Genomic DNA, 22,929 nt, shown 5'->3' on the forward strand with positions numbered 1-22,929 from the left:
CATAGTTTATCATGCTTCATATGAAATTATTTTCAGATATTCTCACATTAGCAATCAATCTCGTTAATGATTTCTCACATTACCCTACGCCTCACATTTTTAAACAGCACAGGGCAGTCTCCAGACTGTTTAAATTAGACTGATGCCTTACACCGTAGTCCCATTGAAATAGGAACAGACACATCTGTCAAGTTTGATTCTGCTCAGTTTCTCATTTTCCCTACATGAAGTGAAATCTGTCTCATTTCCACATCAGTTTGCAGATGTCTTAAAGTGTGCTTGAACATTCATATACATATTCATGTCCATTCATCTATGTGTTACACATTATTGTACACATTTCCAAATAAGCATTTTTGTATGTAGTTTACTGAAAGTAGTTTTCCTTGACATTATGTGGTTTCCCGCACCCTTTCCCCCTAATAAGCACATTTTTGTATATATATTTTCAAATTTGCGAACCACATTGCAAAATTCAGGAAAGTGGAAATATTGCTGTAGCGCTGTGTTCTGGTTCATGCATAGGTTTGGGAAGCACAAATTTTTGGCAGTATCCAATCTTTCCCTTGTGCTGGTGAGAATGACTGCCATCACTATGGGAAGCTAGCAACTGCAAACTAGCCAAAACTAGCATTTCCAGAATAGAACAAATCAGCGAGTTTTCAGAAGGGACCTTTGCTGACCTGCCCCTTTCAGGGAATGCTAGTTTCATCTTGTCTCTGGCGTTGCTGTAAGAAGAGCCAGATTCCCATTGTGCTGGCGGTCATTCCCACCTAGTGGGCCCTGGTGGATTGCCAGCATTTCATACTGTCCTTCATAAATTTGCATTAAAATGCAAACCCAGCTAATTTCTTACCCATCTCTACATACCATTCAGACTGATTTGCTTTAGATTCCTCATAAGTCTCTAGAACGGTTTCAATGGAATCAGCTGTTCTGATAGAGGAGACAAGGTGTAAATAGGGCTCCGTCTTAAGTAGTTGTCTCAGGGAGTTATCATATTTGCCAGACCACTTAATACGGGAGGCTCTGAAATCAACATCATTTAGTGGTGTTGATTCTGTATCTGCATACATTTTTAGATCTCTTAATTTCCAAGTCTAGGGCCAAGGGCAAATGGTCACTCTCTGTACGACAGTCAACCTTAAAGCCAGCCGTGACTGATAACAGATTGTAAGATATCATAACGTAATCAATTGTGGATGCTCCAAAGTTGGATAAAAAAGTAAATTCTCCCAGTCTGTCACCCTCCGTATTCCCATTAACAAGGATCAGATCTAAATTATTAATTATGTTCAAAAGGCAAAAATCAGCATAATTACAGCCATGATCCTTGAAGTACCTGTTTAAAAATAGGTGACCAGGATCAGGTTCAGGGGGCATCATATGAAAACGCGAAAAAAGAGCTTCATCATTTTCACCTGTCCTGGCATTAAAATCACCAGCAACAATAATTGAGGCTTCAGGATAAAGCAGTAGCAAACTATTAATATAATCCTCTAATTTAAGATACATCATTCTAATTTGTGATTGTAATCGATAGACATTAATAATCAGAAGAACATTTAAACCAAATCTAGTTATCAAAGCAGTGGCAAATTGAGAAAGAAGCTTTACATTAGTAATAGAGGCATGTAACTTGTTGAAACAACGATACCCAGTCCACCTTTGTAACGACCGCCTCTTTCACTCGGGGTTGATTTAAGAATAAAGGACCTAAATCCATCCAAAGACAACTCCTCCTGGGACCATGTCTCTTGGAATAGGAGTATATCAAATTTAGTAACATACTCTACAAATGTCAAATCTCTGACTTTGGTAGACCAGCCTGCTATGTTCCAAGATAGCAACTTGATAACATTAACAGATCCAGTTGTAAAATTATCAGCCCTGTCATCTTTCGTAATAGCCACTTCTGAATAAGTTTGGGAATATTCCTTGGTCCCAAGTCAGTATTTATTCTGCCTGACTGATCTACCACACCAAGATTCACCCCACTGATCATAATTAGCTTCCTTAGCATATGCCTGGGTGGGGTCACCATTAAACCACTCACTTGTAAGGGCCAGCCTCCTCTTTTGCCTCTCGTTCACAGTGTCCACCCCATCTCTATACCCTCTGCGCTTCCTCCCATTAAACCTATGTGACCTGTTTCTATCTCTAATCAACACTGGAATTTGATTACCTTGATCATTTCTCATGCTGTCTGAGGCCACAGCTAGACCTAAGGTTTATCCTGGGATCATCCAGGGTTTGCCCCTGCCTGAGCACTGGATCCCCTGTGTGTCACCTAGATGAATAGGTTTGACCCCTGGACAATCCAGGGATAAACCTTAGGTCTAGCTATGCCCTGAGTCAAATTTAATATTGGATACAACAGGTATCCTGCCTTCCAGAGAACCTGTTCCTCGTGCTACAGAGTATAACTCCTGTCTGTTAAAATCTGGTCCCCTTTAGATTGCAAATAGCTCAAATTCAGTTGTCATCCATTACTAAAAGCTTTCATTGTACGGTAAGACTGAAATAAGACACATTGCCAAATTTCTCCTTGCCCCGAAACTATATAAGCATAGAAGCCAACTTTCAAATCAGGGCTTCGCAGCCTTAGACATAACCAGGTTATATTGATTGCAGCCACTATTTCTCCAATGGGGAAGAAAAGATCTGAGACAGCAGTATACTTTAGCAACTATTAAGCTGCTTAGATAAGTAACCATTCATTTCTGCTATTGATATGCCCTGTGCCCTTGAGTTCTATTTCTAGTATTCGTTCAATAGCTTCATTATAAATTGCCCCCGAAATGTAGACATATATTGCAGAGATGGTGGGGCATTTTTGCTGGGATAAAAGCAAACCCTTCGATGGGAATGAGGGCTCCAAAAGAGAGAGTGATGAGTGGAGGAAGCATTGGATTCCCCTGTAACAACTGTTTAACCACCATGGAGTAGTCACAGTTGCTATGTCTGCACAGGGTCATTATGCTAACTATCAGAATGGCTTTATCCCAGCAGGTAAAACCATTCTGAGACAGTTCCAAAGAGTTCTTTTTTCCCCTTGAAGAGGATTCTCTGGAACAAAAAAACTAACCCATAACAAAATGGTTAGTCTTTAAGGTGTCATAAGATTTTTGTTGTTGTTTCTCTCTTCAGTAAAGTCAAGTAATTCTTGCATACTGTAAGTGGTATAGATTCCATTTTTAACTGCCCAACATCCATTGGCCTTTAAACAACCACAGTACGGCAAGCCAGCGTTTTGTGTTTTGTGTTTTTTACATGACTGGTCTTGATACTGGTGATTAGAAACAGAATACATTGATTAATTTATTTTATTTGCAACAGAAGACTTTGAATTTATTTTTATTTTAAAATCTGTCCTCCTTCTCTTCCCACTGAACATCTAAAGTGTTAATAAACAATAATTTAAATATATATAAAATGCATGGATGTAATAAAAATAGGCATAATCATAACAGAATCCACAGCAACAGCAAAATTAGGTCACAGAGTAAACCACAGGAAAACAAAACAAACTCCAAAGGCCCCCCCCATGCCTCCCCCCCCCCAAGCTTACAGCATGGTCAATATTCAGGAGTGAGGAAAACATCCTAGAGGGAAAGTATATGTGACAAAAGAAAAGAAAAGGTTCTATCAAATGTGACTCTGAGTGAGCCTCTTTGGAGGGGGCAGTTTCCTATTGGAAGAGGCAATCCTGCAGAGGGAATTCTTGGTTATAGGCCATTTAGAGCTTTAAGCAGCCACATGAGAACTTTGAATTGGGCCCAGAAGTAAATAAGGAGCCAGTAAAGTTGACAAAGTAGAAGTGACTGAAGCTGGTGTTTTATACCAAAATGTTTCACATTTTAAAATGTGTGTGTGTGTGTGTGTATTTAAAAAGATGTTAAAGCTATAAAAAATTAAATTTTAGCATATATATATATATATATATATATATATACACTGGTTGTCCTAATTGTGTTCATTTGTTTCATTTTTTGAGTGTGAAGTGTTACATGTACATAGTTCTGCATTCCTTTATAGAAGCAAGTTTGGAAGGGGTCTCACCTTGGGGCATTTGCGAAAATCACCATGGGGTTTGAGAACATGCTTCGTTTTAATTTAGCTTGATTGGCCCAGCAGTGCAAGAAGTGTGAAGAGCAGTCTGCTCCGTCACATTGGCTTGTGATGCTTGAAGTTTCCCTGTAACAAGGGATGTAAATATGTCACTGGCCCTATCCATATGATCAGGTTACTTCAAACATTACTGGGAGCAGCTGCAGTGCAATGATTATCATTGTCATGTATAACTCTACTGCTCCTGTATTGAGAGCAGGTGATGCAGGTAATCAATCAGAAACAGATTCAGACTCAGAAGATGCCGAGCCAGTGGGGGAGGAGGTTCACACAGGAGAGGTTTCAGCTAGTAATCTGCCCCCTCCAGAGTCTATCTCTTCAAGGCCAAATTCTATGCCTTCAGGGGACAGGGAGTCAGCTTCCGGGAGTGCATTCAGAAACCTTACTAGATGCTAGGAATCACCAGAAACTAAAACGTTCCACGAGGTTAGCGGCAAAGAGACAGGCGGACAGATTGCATGAGAAATCGCCCACACATCAACCACCTTGAAGTTATAGATATTTGAAAAGCCTTTTCTTTTCTTTGAACGGACAATTGTCTTGCTTAATTTGCATAGTTTTTGCCTAAGGGGGAGTTTCACAGAAAGCGTCTAGTTTGTGTTACAAAAGTGTTTGTTACTTGCAATAAAGCTTTGTAAATTGCCTAGCACTTAGCCTCATTCGTCTCCCAGAGAAAGCTAGAGCAGCTACCATACATGACAATCATGTTGCTGCAAGTAATACAGGTACCAATCCTAACAGGTACCAATTTCAAACCCTGATTTGAAATCAGGGTTGCTGGTGGGGTAGGGAGGTGGGGACACTTCCAAATGTTTACAAGACTATTGCTTTACTCATAAGTTATTATGAAAACAGACATAGTTTGTCTTTAATGAGCCTGCATGTTTTATATTCTTTAGATTAATGGGAAGCCTATCCAATACATCTTTCCCCATGCAAGGCTGAAACTACCAAGGGACCCAAAGGATCACTCAGTTTCAGGTAAAGCAAACAAGAACGTCTGGCTTTATTAGAATATTTGTTATATAGCATGCAAATTAAATATGATATGACCATCTGTCTATATAGTAAGGGATTGTGTTCATCTTGGATAACTGACAACATTCAGTGATAACAGAACATAATGGTATTTATTCGGCACTAGAATGCTTTCTTAAAAATAAGAAAGATGCCACAAGAATGGTGCTACTGAAGAAACAATGTCTGGGTACTGTATATTTGTCTCTGTTCCCTCTTTTCCATTGATTGGAGGCTTAAGGCTACATAATCTGAAGAAATCTAATCTTCTGGGATTTTTGTTTATATGCCTCTACATTACTCTGAAAATAGGTCAAGACTCCTGGGATACTTAAGTGCTCTGGAAAGTAATGAATTCTTCTGGCATCAATCCGATACACACATACCTGGGAGTAAGACGTATTGAGCAGAGTGGCAATTACTTCCAAGTAAACATGAGTAGAATTCCACTGCTATACTATTTAGCAAAGCCGGGGACATAATATGTGGATTACTGATAGTAGATCATAGTCCTTATCAGGAATCATCAGCAAAACTGCTTTGCCCACCCCATAACTCCTCTCATTAGGAAGTGGATGCAGGGCAAATAAAACTGTGACTTCCCCAATCTCCTCGTTATCTCCAGTTGTGATTGGAGATAACAGGAGAATCCCCCTGCATTCTGCACACCCTCCATTGGGATCTCCATTGCATGCAGTTCCAGGGAGGGGTTGAATCTCCCTTGTTGTTAAAGAAAGAGGCCCTAGTTTATCCCAAGCTCTGGTGGCAGTGTCTTTATTCCGTACTTCCTTCTCCACTCACAACAAGTTCCAGGCATATTTGGGGGGGGGCAGGAAAAGAAAGTGGGTAGTGGCATTTAAAATGCAAGTCTGTGTTGTGCAACACCTGCATTAAAAATGCTGAAGCTGATTCTTAGTTATGTGCTCTAGTAAAATGCTATAGCACTTGTTAATAAGTCTGATGCTTCACAATATACTCTCCCACTTTTCTTTCTTTCTTGTGAAAAGAAAGGCTATCGATTTTGAATTAAATGTTTTCTTCTTTGGCAATATACACTATTTGTCTTCTGCCAGAGGCATCTAATTCAAGCCTTCAAGGTTTTCTGGCAGAACAATTGGGATACTTTTTTCCCCCCGCAGCTATACAAAATTATAATGGTGGATGTCAAAACCTGTTCCTGTGCAGAAGTAATTACTGTATTAAATGGAAAGTAACATCATGTTTCCCTGCCTAGCTTAATGTTGTTGTTTTCCCAAGATTTGCTGGCAGAAAACATCAAGAATTCATTCTTCTCATCCAATGCTTTCACCAGTTACTTTTCTTTCTTTATATTTCATGGTGGTTTCAACTTCACATGGCATTTTTCATGTATGCAAACAAGCAAGCAAAAATTAATAAGCAAATAAATAGTTGGGGGGGGGTTTATGTGAAATGTTAGGGGGGTTATAAGAAATCACTTTCTCCTGTATAGTCTGCCCCAGTCTCTACATTCTAAGGGGAAGAGCTTGCTGACCGCACTGAGGTCCTCTGAGGTTCATTTGATTGTGGTGCTCAGTAGGGCCTTCCCAACTGTGGCACCCACCATGTGGAATGATCGCCCCATTGAGAACAGGTGGCCTCTTGGTGCAGGGTGTTTCCTCCAACAACTAAAGAGACACTTATTTACCCAGATGTTCCCCTGACCACTAGCATTGGCCTTAGCTAGACCAGGCTATATCCCAGGTGATACCCGGGATTGTACCTGTGCATCCATATGATGCACAGGGGATCCCGGTATCAGGCAGGGATCAACCCTCCCTGGCCCCAGGATATAGCCTACCCCTTCAAGTCCCCTTTTTCCCATTGTCTTAGGCTGAGACGATGAGCATGTGGCCCGTTTTCACGGCTTTTCCCGGCTCCGCGCGATTACCCACGCAGAGCCGGGAGCCACGCATGGGGCGCAGCACTCCTCAGGAGCACTGTGCCCATAGGGGTTTGGGTGGGGGAGTGGGGAAATCTTTTTTTTTTTTTTTAACACCTCCCTTTAGTCGCTCATGCGCTTGAGCGCAGCCAGCCCTTTAAAACTAAAAAAAAATGGCGGGCACGACGGCTCTCTTCTTGAGCTCATTGCGCCTTGCGTGTAAATGAGGGCGACATCCCGCGATATTCACATCGCGGGATCTCCCCTCCTCCGCCGCGCATTTACCAGTAGGTCTAGCAAAGGCCATTATTAGCCAATCCTGGTTATTTGAATGAGGTTATATTGTTTTCATCATTGATTTATTGATTGGCTTTCATGTATTCTATTATGATTTTATCTTGTCAACCACTTTGGGATTTATTTATTTTTTAAAAAAATGAAAAGCAGTACAGAAATTCTCTGAAATTAATCAATAAAAATGCCTAAGTACTCTTAGGCGCCTACAACTCCCAACATGTCCCAGCCAGCCATGCTGCCTGGGGCATGCTGGGTGCTGTTTTATTTATTTATTTATTTATTTATTTCATTTTTATACCGCCCAATAGCCGAAGCTCTCTGGGCGGTTCACAAAAATTAAAACCATTAAGAACATAATAAAACATCCAACAATCTAAAAACCCAAATACAAAATACAATAGGCTGTAGGCCTTCTTTCTGTCTAAACATGCATAGGAACACACCTGTAATGTATTTAAATTAAGGTGATCTTCATAATTTTAAATAAATTTTAAGAACAAATGTGTCCTTCCTAGCCAGTTCTCTTGAAGCGAAAGGTTGCACTCATTGGTTGGAAGACTGATAACTGGATGCAGCTCTATTTGCGAGTGGAGAAGGAAGTACGGAATAAAGACACAGACACCAGAGCTTGGGATAAACTAGGGCCTCTTTATTTAACAACAAAGGAGATTCAACCCCTCCCTGGAACTGCATGTGAAAAGTGTGGGAACCAATATATCCTAATCTCAGGCTACTTGCCCGGTTTAAGGGCGAGCCACTCTCTTAAGCCAGGAGTTAGGTAACCCGGCCCCTTTCTTATATGACACTTCGAAAGTGTGGGGACACCACCCCACGTCATTCCCACGCAGAGCTGTAAACCCCTGAGTAGATGAGGCAGGAGGATCTCCAAAGGCATACCATATCCAGACACGTGAGCCATGAAACTCATGAGGAGCAGGAGCTCTGGCTATGCCAATCCCCTAAAAGGTGCCAGAGTGGTCACCGTCCCTATTTTGGGATAGCAAATTCCCGCACATCCTGCTGACAAATTGACTTATTTATCTGCCCTCCTTAAAACCTCAAGTATATAGTAGGCAATACCTTAAAAAGGAAAAAAAAATCCTACTCAGCCCTCTCCCCAAAGGGAGCCACTGGCTAAGTAACTGGGAAACCAGTTACTCTGGATGGAGATTGATAAATGGTCTTAGAAGGTCCCCATAAAAGTCCAAGTGCGTAGTCTTGGAGTCATCCTGGACTCCAAGCTAACAGGGAAGCCTAGGTGGCTGCAGTGTCCAGTAGAACATTTTATCAGCTTAGGCTGTTATGCCAGCTGCGATCCTATCTGGAGTAGATGGAAATTGCCTCAGTTATCCATGCACTACTGATGTCCAGGCTGGACAATTGTAATGCACTGCCTCTGTGTCCTTCCAAATCCCAAATCTTCAGGAGTTTTGAGATTTGTATTTGGTCTGCTTCAAGGAAGTCCTGCTTCAATTTTGACATCTCGCGAATCTATCCAAATCAACCAATTTCAGCCCATTTGGCTGGATCGAAAACACACCTCTAAAGCCTATGCATGTAGAGACAGATGTGTACATGTCTTCAAGTAGTATATAGAGCTACACTGTACGTTTGTGTTTTTCAGTGTGAAAAGGGGGCCTTGCCCCTCTCGTGTCTGTTCATTGCACCTTTCAGCAGCTACTCTGGTGACATTTTTGAAAATAAGATCTTCTTTCCAATCAGTCATTCCAGCAGAATGATACCATAACACCACATAGTCAATCAGATTTGCCTACCTGATGGTTTTGTCATTAAGCCAATTCAGAGTGAAGGCCATTACCAAAAAGATGCTCTGACTTTATGTGGCTATCCACTACAGATTGTTGTGAGATAAGAAGCAGAGCCTCAAAAGATAAAAAGGTAATGGACTGGTTGAGGGCTAACAAACTGAGACTCAATCCAGACAAGATGGAGGTACTGTTAGCGGGTGGTTCATCTGTCCGGCGAGGTGATGTTTGCCCTGTCCTGGACGGGGTTGCACTCCCCCTAAAGGATTGGGTCCGTAGTTTGGGGGTGCTCTTGGATCCAGAACTGTCACTTGAGGCACAGGTGAACTCAGTGGCAAAGACTTCTACTGTTACTTTCTACTGTTAGTTTTTCCCTACCCTGTGCCTGCTTACCCTACCCTGTACCTGTTTGCATTCTCTTCCCCTCCTTATTGTTTTACTATGATTTTATTAGATTTTATATGATTTTACTATGATTTATTAGATTGTAAGCCTATGCGGCAGGGTCTTGCTATTTACTGTTTTACTCTGTACAGCACCATGTCCATTGATGGTGCTATATAAATAAATAATAATAATAATAAATAAAGAGCACCTTTTATCAGCTTAGGTTGATATACCAACTACGCCCTTATCTGGACAGAGATAGCCTAGCTACAGTTATCCATGCTCTGATAACCTCTCATTTGGATTACTGCAATGCGTTATACGTGGGGCTGCCTTTGAAAACGGTCCAGAAGCTTCAGCTGGTACAAAACAGGGCAGCACGGTTACTAACAGGGACTGGCCGACAAGACCACATCACGCCAGTCCTTTTCCAGCTTCACTGGCTGCCAGTCCAGGTCCGAGCCTGATTCAAAGTACTGGTATTAACATTTAAAGTCCTAAACGGCTTCAGGCCAGGTTATTTGAAGGAACGCCTCCTCCCATATGTACCTGCCCAGACCTTAAGATCATCTACAGGGGCCCAGGGAAGTGAGGCAGGTGGCTACTAGGAGGAGGGCTTTCTCCGCTGTGGCACCCCAGTTGTGGAATGAACTCCCCAGAGAGGTCCGCCTGGCGCCTACACTGTACTCCTTTCGTCGCCAGCTGAAGACCTTTTTATTCTCTCAGTATTTTAACACCTAATTTTAACTTAAATTTAAATTTTACCATTTTAACTCCGTATTTTAATCTTATATCTATTTTGCTACGTGGTTTTATCCTGGTTGTGCTTTTTATACTGTATTTTGTATTTGTGCTTTTAACCTGTTGGTTGTTTTATTATGGTTTTAATTTTTGTGAACCTCCCAGAGAGCTTCGGCTATTGGGCGGTATAGAAATGTAATAAATAAATAAATAAATAAATAAATAATCTGAGGGGGGAAATAAGCTCATATAGGAGGAGCTGAACTTTAAGGTGTTTGGCTTCCTTAACCTAGCTCTTCTTAGAAGTATTTCTATTCACTGTTTTACCATTTTTGCTGGTCGTAGCAGATTTTAATATTTTACTATTTGCCAATAAATTTAATAAGAATAACAACAGTATCCTTAGCGACCAATGTGGATTGCACAAATTTCAATTTCTGGTATGTTTTTAAAAGTAAATATTAATAGGTTCATTGTTTGAGTGGTGTGGTCAGCTTTGTTCCAGCTAATTTGTTAGAGCTTCTTAGGGAAAACACAAATATATTATTTAAGTATTCTGTAAATTTATTTATTTATTTGTTTATTGCATTTTCATACTGACCAATAGCCAAAGCTCTAAGTTTTAAAAAATAACAATTGCTTGATGAATAGGGACAGAACAGCCAGAGCTGTTCCATGTGTGTTGAGGCATACGAAGTATGATGTATGTACAATCTACTTACTCTTTTAAGTTTCAACATGAGTTTTGGTTTGTATTCTATGAAATCATTTGCCGATGGTAACAGGGGCTTGGTGGTTGAAGATTAGATAGCAAGCATGATAGTTTCATAGCCTGGGGAGCTCAGTTAAAAACATTTTCAATTAATTGCCAGTCCTCAAGCTTTGAAACATCTTTAAAGGATTTTATCTAAAATGTATAAAATTCCCTTTGAAAAGACGTTTCTCCAATAAGAGTTTCCATGATAATCAGTAGGTCAAAGTTAAGAAGAATTTCTGTAGAATTCATTGATGCTTCTGGCTAACTGGGTTTCTAGCAACATGATCAGTAAACTGGAGAAGGGGAGGGAGGGTGGACAAAGATAAGAAGCCTATAATTATCAAAGGAAAAATGTATTTTAAAATTGTGGTTATATTGCATACCCTCCAACACTTCTCAAATGAAAATATTTCCAGAGGGAGAAAGAGGGAAAAGCTTGTGCTGTAATAAATTTATTAGTCATTAAGATGGCATAAGACTCTTCATAGTTTCAAATGAAAATAAGAGACACTAACACGCCTATTCTCATCAAGAATTAGTTTCCTGGTACATATCCTAAAGTTAATTTACCCTGAGAATTAGAATGCTTGATCAAACATTTAATCTCATACTGGGACCTAGTTACAGTTATTCTGAAATATATATTCTAAGAACATAAGAAGAGCCCTGCTGGATCAGACCAGGGGTCCATCTAGTCCAGTATTCTGTTCACGCAGTGGCCAACCAGCTGTCGGCCAGGGACCTACAAAGCAGGACACAACGCAAAAGCACCTTCCCACCCATGTGCCACATCAACTGGTTGGCTTACTGCCTCTGAAACTGGAGGAAACACATAGCCATCAGGACTAGTACCCATTGATAGCCTTCTTCAAGAATTTATCCAACCCCATTTTAAAGCCATTCAAATTGGTGGCCATCACTGCATCTTGTGGTAGCAAATTCCATAGTTTAAATATGCGCTGTGTGAAGAAGGACTTCCTTTTATTTGTTCTGAATCTCCTACTAGTCAGCTTCATGGGATGACCCCGGGTTCTAGAATAACTGTAACTAGGAATGCTCGCAGGTTTCATTCAGATGGTGAACTGACTTGATTCACCCTTCCTAGACTAATATGCAAATCAAAACACAGTTATCAAACTTCTCCAAATTTTGTTACACAGCTCTTGGCTCACAAAACTATGAAAACATACATAAAATACATATATTAGGTTAAAATGCACACAAAACATGATTGATTGATTTTAAGAAATTATAAACTACATCTCTTTCCCAAAAAAAATGGATTTCAGAGCAATATACATGAAACAATAAAAAAAATACAGTATCAAAACATAAGACAATAAAAATACAGGGAGCTTCGGTTATTGGGTGGTATAAAAATGCAATAAATAAATAAATAATAAAAACATTTGTAGTCCTACTATATTATAATACTAGTACAAAAGAAAAGAAAAAACTCACATAGGCAAACTTTTCATCTTTTAACATGATAAATATTTAAAGCATTTTATTATCTATAATCATAATTCTTCCTGACTTTTCATAGTGACATGTTACAAAATCATGTCCGTCTATCCAAAAGTTATTTCTCAATGAACAAACAAAACCATGTATTATGTAACCACCTGGAAGATCTCATTATACTTGGCTTCATTTTGCCTGTTATATAATATCATTTATTCTATTTTTGATTAGTTCATGCACCATCTATGCACAAGAGGGAGGTATCTGCAAGCGTGAGGAAACTACGTGGGGGAGAATATGTAAACTTGCCAAGGAGGAGTGAGTGTGCTCAATAGCCACAGAATGCTTAACCAACTGGGGCGTGGGGGCAACAGAAAAGCAACCGGGAATGGAATAGAATATTCTGAAGAGGGGTAAGGCTGGCAGAGCAGAACACTGAACAGGAGCAGTCTACACTGCAACATTTTGTTCCCGGCCCCACATTGATATGTTAATTTCATAATGCTGATTGATTTTATCTTCCTACTAGCTGTACCCTGCCACGCATCGCTGTGGCTCAGTCTGGTTAAATTGAAAAGAAAGAAAAGACAAAGCGGATGTTTCTAATATGTTTAATTTCACAATGCTTGTGGATATACAATATTTTTAGTTGTTCCATTGTCTGTGTAGATATAGAGATTGTCTGGTTTGCCGACTCTAGAACACGCAACATATAATTGTCCATGTGAGAAGCAATCTGTGTCTAGATCTAAACCGCACAATTCTAAAGATTGGCCCTGAGCTTTGTTGACAGTGATTGCAAACGCCAATCGAATTGGGAATTGCAATCTCTTAAATTGAAATGGCATATCTGTTGGAATCATAGGAATGCGAGGAATGAGGACATCTTCACCTTTGAAAGGTCCTGTCAAGATTGATCTCCAACTATAACAATTGCCACTTCGTCTATAGTTGGAGCATTGAATCTTCGCACATGTTCTCCAGCAGGAGTTTTGTCAGCATGAATAACAATCTTATGTGTATCAGATGGCATCATGTCAATTGCTGTTTTGAACAAATGTACTAAATTGTTTTTTTCGTGAAGTAGCTGTTGCAGTTTTGAAACGATGGACCTTTTTATGCCAGTATAAATTCCGCAGCATGCATTCAATTCATCATTGCCATCACCAATGCAATACATTTGTAGGAATTTATGTTGACTATCTTGAAACGGAAGGAAGGAGCCGGCTTTATGATAAATTTGTCCTTTGACTTTGAAAGTTGGCATAAATGGAGCTGTGATGATTTCTGCGCCGAACGACGTCATTTGAAAGCATGAGTTGTATTTCCTCTGTTGGAATCATAGGAATGCGAGGAATGAGGACATCTTCACCTTTTAAAGGTCCTGTCAAGATTGATCTCCAACTATAACAATTGCCACTTCGTCTATATTTGGAGCATTGAATCTTCGCACATGTTCTCCAGCAGGCGTTTTGTCAGCATGAATAACAATCTTGTGTGTATCAGATGGCATCATGTCAATTGCTGTTTTGAACAAATGTACTAAAAAATTTTTTCCATGAAGTAGCTGTTGCAGTTTTGAAACGACGGACCTTTTTATGCCGGTATAAATTCCGCAGCATGCATTCAATTCATCATTGCCATCACCAATGAAATACATTTGTAGGAATTTATGTTGACTATCTTGAAACAGAAGGAAGGAGCCGGCTTTATGATAAATTTGTCCTTTGACTTTGAAAGTTGGCATAAATGGAGCTGTGATGATTTCTGCACCGAACGACATCATTTGGAAGCATGAGTTGTATTTCCTGATGTTAGATAGGAAATACTTTGATTCTGCGGTATATCCGGCAAGCAAAGTTTGTAATGGCTCTGGTGGTTCTCCAAGTTGAGGCAGTTTAATTTTTCCAGCAGCGCAACACATTCCTTTTGTTTCTCCATTAAATTTAAGAGCCTTGCAATAAGGACACACTTCAGTCATAGTGCCGATGAGAACATGCCTCCTCAAACTATAATCATCAGCTGGGTTGTACCGGAATGCAAGGCTATTGTAATCATGTGATTGTTTACCACGGAGTCGTGTTTGACGCTGATGTGCTGTTTCTCGTTGACGTCTTTCAGCCACTCTCAGCCTGTCGCGTTCATTCTGTTGAGAACAAAGCAGATCTGAAGTTGTAGAACGCGATTGCCGTGCTCGCAACCGTGCATCCTCAAGTCTGGCTGAACGTTGCTTGGCTGGTTCCTTGGCACATATTTGAGGCATTCTTTTTCTTTTTTTCTCATTTGCTGATGCCCGTTCTTCCTCAGTGTGATTTGCAATTTCTCGTCGCAGTGCTTCCGCTCCGCGAGTATGACGACCTAAGTGTGATCTTCTGCGAGGCATTATTTGGATGAAGTAAAGCAGATTGTTTGGTTTTTTAAAAAGGATGTTTTTACGGTGAGAGGGTTAGCGGAAACTCCTGGCAGTTACCTTTCTTCAGAACGTGTAACTGTCACAGGTGTGACATCTATATTCACTCAGCCAATTGTGAGAAAACATGCAAATAGGAGAGGAGTCAGAGGCAGCGGATTGGCCTACTGGTTGGCGATGTCACAATGATCAGCAGGACTGGTTTTGAGGAGGCCTATTTCTTCGATTTTAAGACAAACCTTTGACCCCATATAGAACATAGTTACATAACAACGCTCGCATATTCGAATGCAACGTTGTGTCAAAATTTCAAAGCAATCGGTGAAGAACTTTAGGAGATATAACGTCTGTTTCGAACGGACATTTACATTTTTATTTATATAGATTGCCTGAATGTCAGAATGTTCTTTTCCAAAATTGTGCAAATTCTTGCTGAGGCCAGTAAATGGTATATTAACATACTGTACTTTATACTTCAATCCAACACCTTTCACGTACGCTAATACTGCAATCATTACATCTATTGGCATCGTTATATTAGTTACCTTTACTATCGCTTTTCCACTAACTGCTTCCAATATATCTGTATACTGGAACATTGCCGCTGAATAAGTGTGATGTCAACCTTCTCTACTATGATACTTCATCATATTTTCTTCAGCCCCACAGCATCACATGTTAGTTGGCAAAATCAAATCAAATAGCTCTCAATCAAATTAACACAAGGTGTCATCCTCATATCAATATTCCAAATACATTTCCAGAAATATTTTGACAGTTGTTTATTAAGATCTCTATTCCATGTTTACAATAGATAACTTATTATTTTCTTAATTATCAGTCACCCTTCCAAAACAGTGACCCAATGTGGTATACAATAAATTCCTAATATAATAAAATAAAACATCATAAAACCAGAGTATAAAAATATAGCCCACCACAAAGCATAAAGTCCTGCCTGAAGAGGGAAGTCTTCACTCATACCCCACCATCTGCTGACCAAGAGTGGCCCCTCCAAATCTTAACATAAACACAGAAATGTGTTCAACTGCCATAAATGATGTTTTGCATGAGTTAGAACGCAATCCTATTAAGATAGCAGAGTATCTGATGCAGGGCGTCCAGAATACAGAGATGATTGTTGTCCCTGTGCTCCAGCCACCCTGCATTTTTGCTAGATGGGCAATTTTGCCCATCTAGCCATCTGAAAAGTAGGTAAGGCAGGTCCTTTTAGGGGTCTGTGTAATGCAGCTTTCCCGGTCTCCTCCCCTCCCCGCCCCCAGGATCACCCCCTTTTCCCTGTCTCTGTGCCCTGTTTCCAAGCACAGAGACTTAGCCAGTGTGGAGAGACCTGCACCAGCTACAAGGGAGAGGAGAGCATAGTTTCTTGGCTCCGAGGTCAGAGCCCTGGTTCCGACCTCAGAATCCAGAAACCAACCAATCCTATGACCCCGCATACACAGTCTAGGGTGCATAGGATTGCTCTCCAAATTATTAATCAGGTTCATGTAATTAGATTTTCTTTGGCATTAACTTTAAAAATCACACACACACACACACACACACACACACACACACACACACAGCATCTTCAATCCCAACACATATAATTTGATATTTAAAAAGACTATCAGCTACTCACTGAAAGTTTAGAGTAGTAAGTGGGCATCTTGGTATTTCGTAAGGGTCAGCCCACACATTATCTAGGTGGACTCATGGTGGGTGGCAACTTTTAACTTTCTGTGCATTAATTACTATACTGTAGTATAATTAATTCCAGTTATTATAATTACAGTACAGAGTCTTCAGCATTAGATGTTAGTATGCTTACCTAGGGAGGTTGTGGGCTCTCCCACACTAGAGGCATTCCAGAGGCAGCTGGACAACCATCTGTCAGGGATACTTTAGGGTGGATTCCTGCATTGAGCAGGGGGTTGGACTCAATGGCCTTATAGGCCCCTTCCAACTTTGCTATTCTATGATCCTATGATTCTGTGTTAAAAACAGTATCATAGAAATTGTTAAAGGAGATGAAGATCAATGAGAAGATTAAATATGGATGCTTAAAAACTTTCCAAGCCTTTGTGTTTGATCCAGACTAAGTTAGTCATAGAATCATAGAATAGCAGAGTTGGAAGGAGCCTATAAGGCCATTGAGTCCAACCCCCTGCTCAATGCAGGAATCCATCCCTGACAGATGGTTGTCCAGCTGCCTCTTGAAGGCCTCTAGTGTGGGAGAGACCACAACGTTCATTACGAATCCACGGGAGTTGGGGCAGTCAGTGATTTATGAGGCACCACTCACCATGCTATAGGGAGTGACAGCTTTATATATTCCCTGAATTTGGCATCAACTGAGTCAGCCCATGTAAATTTCCTTTTTCCAAAAAAACCGTACCTGAACTGAAGTTTTTAACGAGCTATGCTATCAGGCCACTGAAGAAGATCACAAGTCGAAACGCTTTTGGCCTTCACTCACAGACATTGTGGAGCAGCTTTATTATTGTATTACTGTTGTCTGGATGCTTATTATCTTTGTGTGTATGCCTCTCAAAAGTATTCCACATTTTATTCTTTATATATGATTGTTTTTGTTATAAGTTTATTGTTTCATTATTTCCTTAACTTCGTAGCCACTCATTGTACTGCTCTAACAGTCAGGAAGTTTTTCCTGATGTCCAGCCAGAGACATGCTTTAGTCCCATTGAAATCAATGAAAATTAAAGTTAGTCAGGACTAATTTGTCTGGGTCCAGCCCTTGACTATGTGGGGAGCTGGTAACATTTAGGGCCTTGCTAGACCTACCTGATAATCCAGTGGGGAGTCGGGGCGAGGCCGCGCTGCAGCTAGCATGCGCCGTTGCCCCTAGCTAGACATAACACGCGACGGGGTAAGGGAAAGCCCTGTCGCGTCAGCCATTTTTTAAAATTAAAGGGGCCATGTGTGCAGGAGCACACCAACGGAAAGGTAAAGCTTTTTTAAAAAAATAAAGGGTTCCCCACTCCCCCTGCCCCTGATTCCCCCACACACAATGTCTGATGCCCCCCCTGCCCGCTCGCTCGCCCGTCCTCCCCCCGCTCGCCATGTCCGCCCCTCGCTTGCCATGTCTGCCCCCCACTCACTTGCCCATCCCCAATCTCCTTGCCCTGGCCCCATTCTTCTTTACCCCCCATCCGCCATGTCTGATGCCCCCCCTGCCCACTCGCCAGCCCCGCTCGCCATGCCCGCCCGATCACCCGCCTGCCATTTCCGATGCCCCCTCCGCACGTCCCCGTCCATGATCTCCCCACCCTGGCTCCGCTCTTCCCCCTCTCATCTCTCCTGCCGGGCCCGCTCTTTCCTCCCTGGCCCCCATCTCCCCGCCCCATGATTTAAAAAAAAAACCCAGCCCGATGGGCACAGTGCTCCTATGGAGTGCTGTGCCCAGTGCGCGGTTTCTCCCAGCTACTCACAAGTAAGCAAGCAGCCGGGAAAAGCCACAGAAGTAGCTAGACCTTCCGCAGCCCCGGGTTGAGCCCGGGGCTGCGGAAAAACTGGGCCACAAGTGGATCCGGTTATCCTGGGTCAAGGGAGGATTTAGCCCAGCCTGACCCCAAGATCCCCTGTGCATCATCTGCATGCACAGCAGGGAGCCCGGGCCTCGCACCGTCTAGCAACGGTCTTAGACTATGGCTACCCAATGAGCTGAGCTTTACCATACACTACAAGAAAGTATAGGGTGTGTAGTAGTGATGTTCATATCTGGTGCACACCCTTCCCTCCACCATATTTAGCATGTGAAGTGGCTACATCACCTTAAGTTCCATAGGCATGGAAGTCTGACTTGTGTGATCTGACTCCATAAAAATGGAAGGGAAGATTGCATGAATCAATGGCTGCATATGACAGCTAGCGCCAGAAGAAAGCACGGAGCAATTACTGTTCGATTATATGCTACAGTGATCATTCTGCTGGGGTTGGGTTGCTAATTCATAAATTGAAATTTAACAATTTTAACTATTATAATAAGGATGGGGAAATCAGCCCTTAAGGTCCTTAGATAAAAGTCTGAATCATCACATTTGTGATGATGGCTTTTATCTCAGGAACTTAAAGGCCAATTCTCCCACCCCCATATAGGGAACATTTTTAATTATAAAGATTGCAGGCTAGTTTAAGCACACATCAATTAATAACATATTGTTACTTAATCTCTTAATGGAATAAAACTAGCATTGCCAATTTTGTACAAGTGAGAGATTTGTGCAATTCTATTTTCCTTTCTGGGACTGTAGGGGAGTTTTACACTGCTCTATTCAACTTCTAAACTTTTCTTTTTTAAAGTGAGAAACATTTAAAAGCCATCTTGGTTTTGCATCTAATCTACTTGACAGCATCCTTTTGCTTGCCAGTGCTTCAGCTTCGCTTGTCAATGAACAAAAGGCAATACAGTTTTCTCTTAAGGCTAAGACAAATTTATTTTATTTATTAAAACATTTGTATCCTGCCCTATATCACTAAGATCGCAGGGCATCATACAGATAAATGTCAGGTGCAAATATGGCATGGAAAGAAGGCTTTAGGATGCCCCAAATACATTTCATGAAAGACATCTTCCCCCCGCCCCTTCCCACAACCCACTTAACTGTTCTGAATTAGCTTTGGCTATCAACGGTATAGAAATATAAATGGTAATAATAAATACTGACTTTCACAGACTTGCAGTGGCCTCTGGGACCCATTTTTGTTTGAAAAATAGTCCTTCCCGCAAGTAAAAATTGATTTGGCTATGTGATGAGGCCACTACAGGCAAATAAAACCAGGTCAGTGAGGGTCAGTAAAGTATCAGGGTGAAAGTATTCAGCTCCATTTCCCCTCAGTCATTCTGTAGCCACAGATTGCGAAATCACTGTTCCTAGAAGAAAGGCTGTTTTCAAACCGTAAAAAATGAAATCGATGCAGCATTTAAATGGTGCTTCACTCTCTGATGTACTATCTAAATGCCAGGCATTTGAGGTCACCTGAATATGTGCTGTGGAGTGCAAACACTTTCACTCACTTTAGCACCAAGTCCATTCACACATTTTGTTTGCTTTTTTAGTGAAGAGCTCCATTTTATTTTAAGTATATACTTAAAAATCTAAGGTGTGATTATGGAGGTGCCTACATTGGGATCATATCAGTGCCACCTTTTTCTTTGCTCAAGGATTTTAACTTGTTGAATTGATCTGCAGATAAATTTATTTGCTGCCTTCTTATATTCTGATAATGTGATTTTATTGCTTTGCTGCTGCATTTCTAATATTTTAATGAAAAAAATAAACACATCACGGTATGGTGAGAGGTTTGCCCACAATTTCACACAAAATTAAAAAGTATCTTTATTTATTTATTTTATTTATTTATTAAATTTATGCCGCCCCATAGCCAAAGCTCTCTGGGCGCTTTTCCCAGTTGTAGGATGTATTCCACACACACTGATGTTATGTTTCTTTTTCTCTCTTTTAAAAAATGTAATGTCCCAGCTGTGTGTTCCTTTCTGCTAGCCCGCAGTTGGCACCAAATTTATAATCGAGTCAGAGAGGTGGTCAGTTTATGTGCCAAAACACATTTGTAGCTTCTATCAGGAGAATAGTAGGAACACTGATTGCACAAATACATCATTTGGCCATCTCCGTTCTAGAAACTTCTATATGGGAGCAATGGTGTTTGCCTTCCCAGTGCTTTGGTGCAAAGTGCCCCCAAATCATCAGACATTTCAGGGTGCAGAGCAACAGTGCAACAATTTGAACCGATGACTGTAATACCTGTCTAAGCAAGCCTGTAATGGCCAACACTTGCATTTGAACCCCCTGATCAATACTAAATGTAAGTTGGATTCTACGGAATTGAAATTCCACTTCAGAAGTGATGGACAGAAGAAACTTAACTACATCAACAGCCTTCTGAAGGGGATTAGGATGATGCAGAAGCACCTCTCCATCAGTAAAGGAGAATTCTGTTGGCAGGAGGACATCCCACCCAGAAGCCCCTGGTACACCTGTCGAAGTGTCCCCAGACATAAATCTACCACCATTGGAAGATTCTAAGACCCTCTTTAGATGACATGCTAAGACATGGCGATTAAGCATTTTGAGCTAAACATTATGGCTTAGCATGTTGTGTGAATCATTCCTAACCATAGTGGCTACAGAACCATAGTTTAAACATATTCACTAACCATTTGCTGCAACTAACTGTGGCTTAGCATGTTGCCTGAACAGGCCCTAAAATAGGGTCTTCTAGGGATGGGGCAGGACAGAAGTGATGTTTGAATTACTGGAGCTAAATCCCCTTTGTCCACTGGGGAGACTTCATGACTGCCCCCACCACCACCAGACTGGACGTAGTGTACGTAAATTCCATCCCTCATTGGAACTAATGGGAGGAAAGAACAGAGAATCGTGCTGGATTGGTAAGTGGGAAACCATCCCCATACACACACTTCCTGCCCTGGCTGGTGAGAGCCAGCAGGCCTTTTAAAAGTAGCTGAGGATTTTGCAACCCTCTATTTTATCCATACATTTTTCATGCGCTTGTATTTTCTTTTCTGAATGCAGGCAACGGACTTGGGATCCGAGTTGTAGGTGGGAAAGAAATTCCTGGAATCCATGGAGAAATTGGTGCTTACATTGCTAAGATCCTACCTGGTGGAAGTGCTGAGCAAACAGGGAAACTTGTGGAAGGTACAGTGATTCCTCTGTGTTTTTCAGTATTCCTCACGAGATGTGCAGAGAGTTCACTTACTCTCAAGACAAAACATAGGAAGACCTGAGAAATCAGTGAAGGGCAAATAGGTAAATCAGCAAAACGAGAGACTGGGGTGGAATCTACACTAATGGTTTAAAACATTAAGGAAGGGTTGTGATAACTTGTTGGGTCACATGACACTATGTTTATAATGTTTTATCATCGATGTATTTACCTTCCTTCTTTCGTGGTATTTTTCCGTTGTTATGTTTAAATAGCATTGCAAGTCTTCTTATGTGCTCCCTTACATCGTTATTGTTTTGTCTTACTAAATTTTCAAGCCTTGATGGTCAGCCAATCACTTTCCTGGGGGCGCAGATACTTCCTTTCGGCGCCTAAAACTAGTTCACTATATGCTCCAAAGGGCTTGAGGGAGGAAATTTAAAAAATCATAAATCAACGATGACCCAATCTGATTAAAATTTGGTATTCTGAAAGTCCTCATTAAGACCTACCACTGTGCCAATTTTGAACTCTTTATCTTTAAAACTGACACAGATGTGAGCATTTGTTTAATTTCCATTAAAAAAATCATAAAAAACAATGGATGACCCAATCTGATTCAAATTTAGTATGCTGAAAGCCCTCCTTAATAGCTATTGTGAACCGCCCAGAGAGCTCCAGCTATTGGGCGGTATAGAAATGTAATAAATAATAAATAATATTACTGTGCTGATTTTGAACTCTTTATCTTTAAAACTGATGCAGATGTAAGCATTTGTTTAATTTCCATTAAAAAATCATAAAAAATCAAGGGGGGTAGGTGGGAGGCGAAGCCAGGAGATCAGGAAGTGGGCAGAGCAAAGAGACCAGCCACAAAGAGGAAGTGCAATCTACAACATTAATACAAACAGTGTGTCCTGCTCTAATCAAGGAATACCAGGAAAGGTTAGTAACGCGACATTACTGGAGTGTGCCCCGTTACGTTTAAAAACAAAACAAATTAAAACGTTTCCAGTGGTAGGAAAAAACGTAATAAGCACTAGTGTAGATCTACCCTGTGTGATGAGATCCAAAGCATGAAAGACCTGAAAAAATAAAGAGAAATGAGTCATGGGAATTTGGTAGTTTCATTTTGCCAAGACAGGGAGCAGATAATGTCTTCTAGGCTATATATCCCAGGGCAATTGGAGAGATTGCAGCTTGGATACGCATTACACTCACCATGTGAAAAGTAGCCCTGTGTAGCCATCTACTGACTGCTAATAATTTTGAAACCTCCCCAGGAGACAAACATAGAAAGCTGATTGTAGCTGTTGGCTGCTTTTCTCCTTCAGTTGTTTATCTATGC

The 22,929-nt window shown here is 40.9% G+C and overlaps 1 protein-coding gene across 1 annotated transcript in view; it reads left to right on the plus strand.

Annotated features, from left to right (window-relative positions):
* Nucleotides 1–22,929, plus strand: part of PCLO (piccolo presynaptic cytomatrix protein) — a 167,384-nt gene that overhangs the window by 53,863 nt on the left and 90,592 nt on the right. Inside the window, exons 6-7 of the mRNA XM_063134321.1 lie at nt 5,031–5,112; nt 21,449–21,574. Of these exons, the coding sequence (XP_062990391.1) occupies nt 5,031–5,112; nt 21,449–21,574 (208 nt within the window). The remainder of the gene's footprint in view (nt 1–5,030; nt 5,113–21,448; nt 21,575–22,929) is intronic.

The sequence above is a fragment of the Elgaria multicarinata genome, chromosome 9, assembly GCF_023053635.1.
Source record: "Elgaria multicarinata webbii isolate HBS135686 ecotype San Diego chromosome 9, rElgMul1.1.pri, whole genome shotgun sequence".
In the NCBI taxonomy this organism is placed as follows: domain Eukaryota; kingdom Metazoa; phylum Chordata; class Lepidosauria; order Squamata; family Anguidae; genus Elgaria; species Elgaria multicarinata.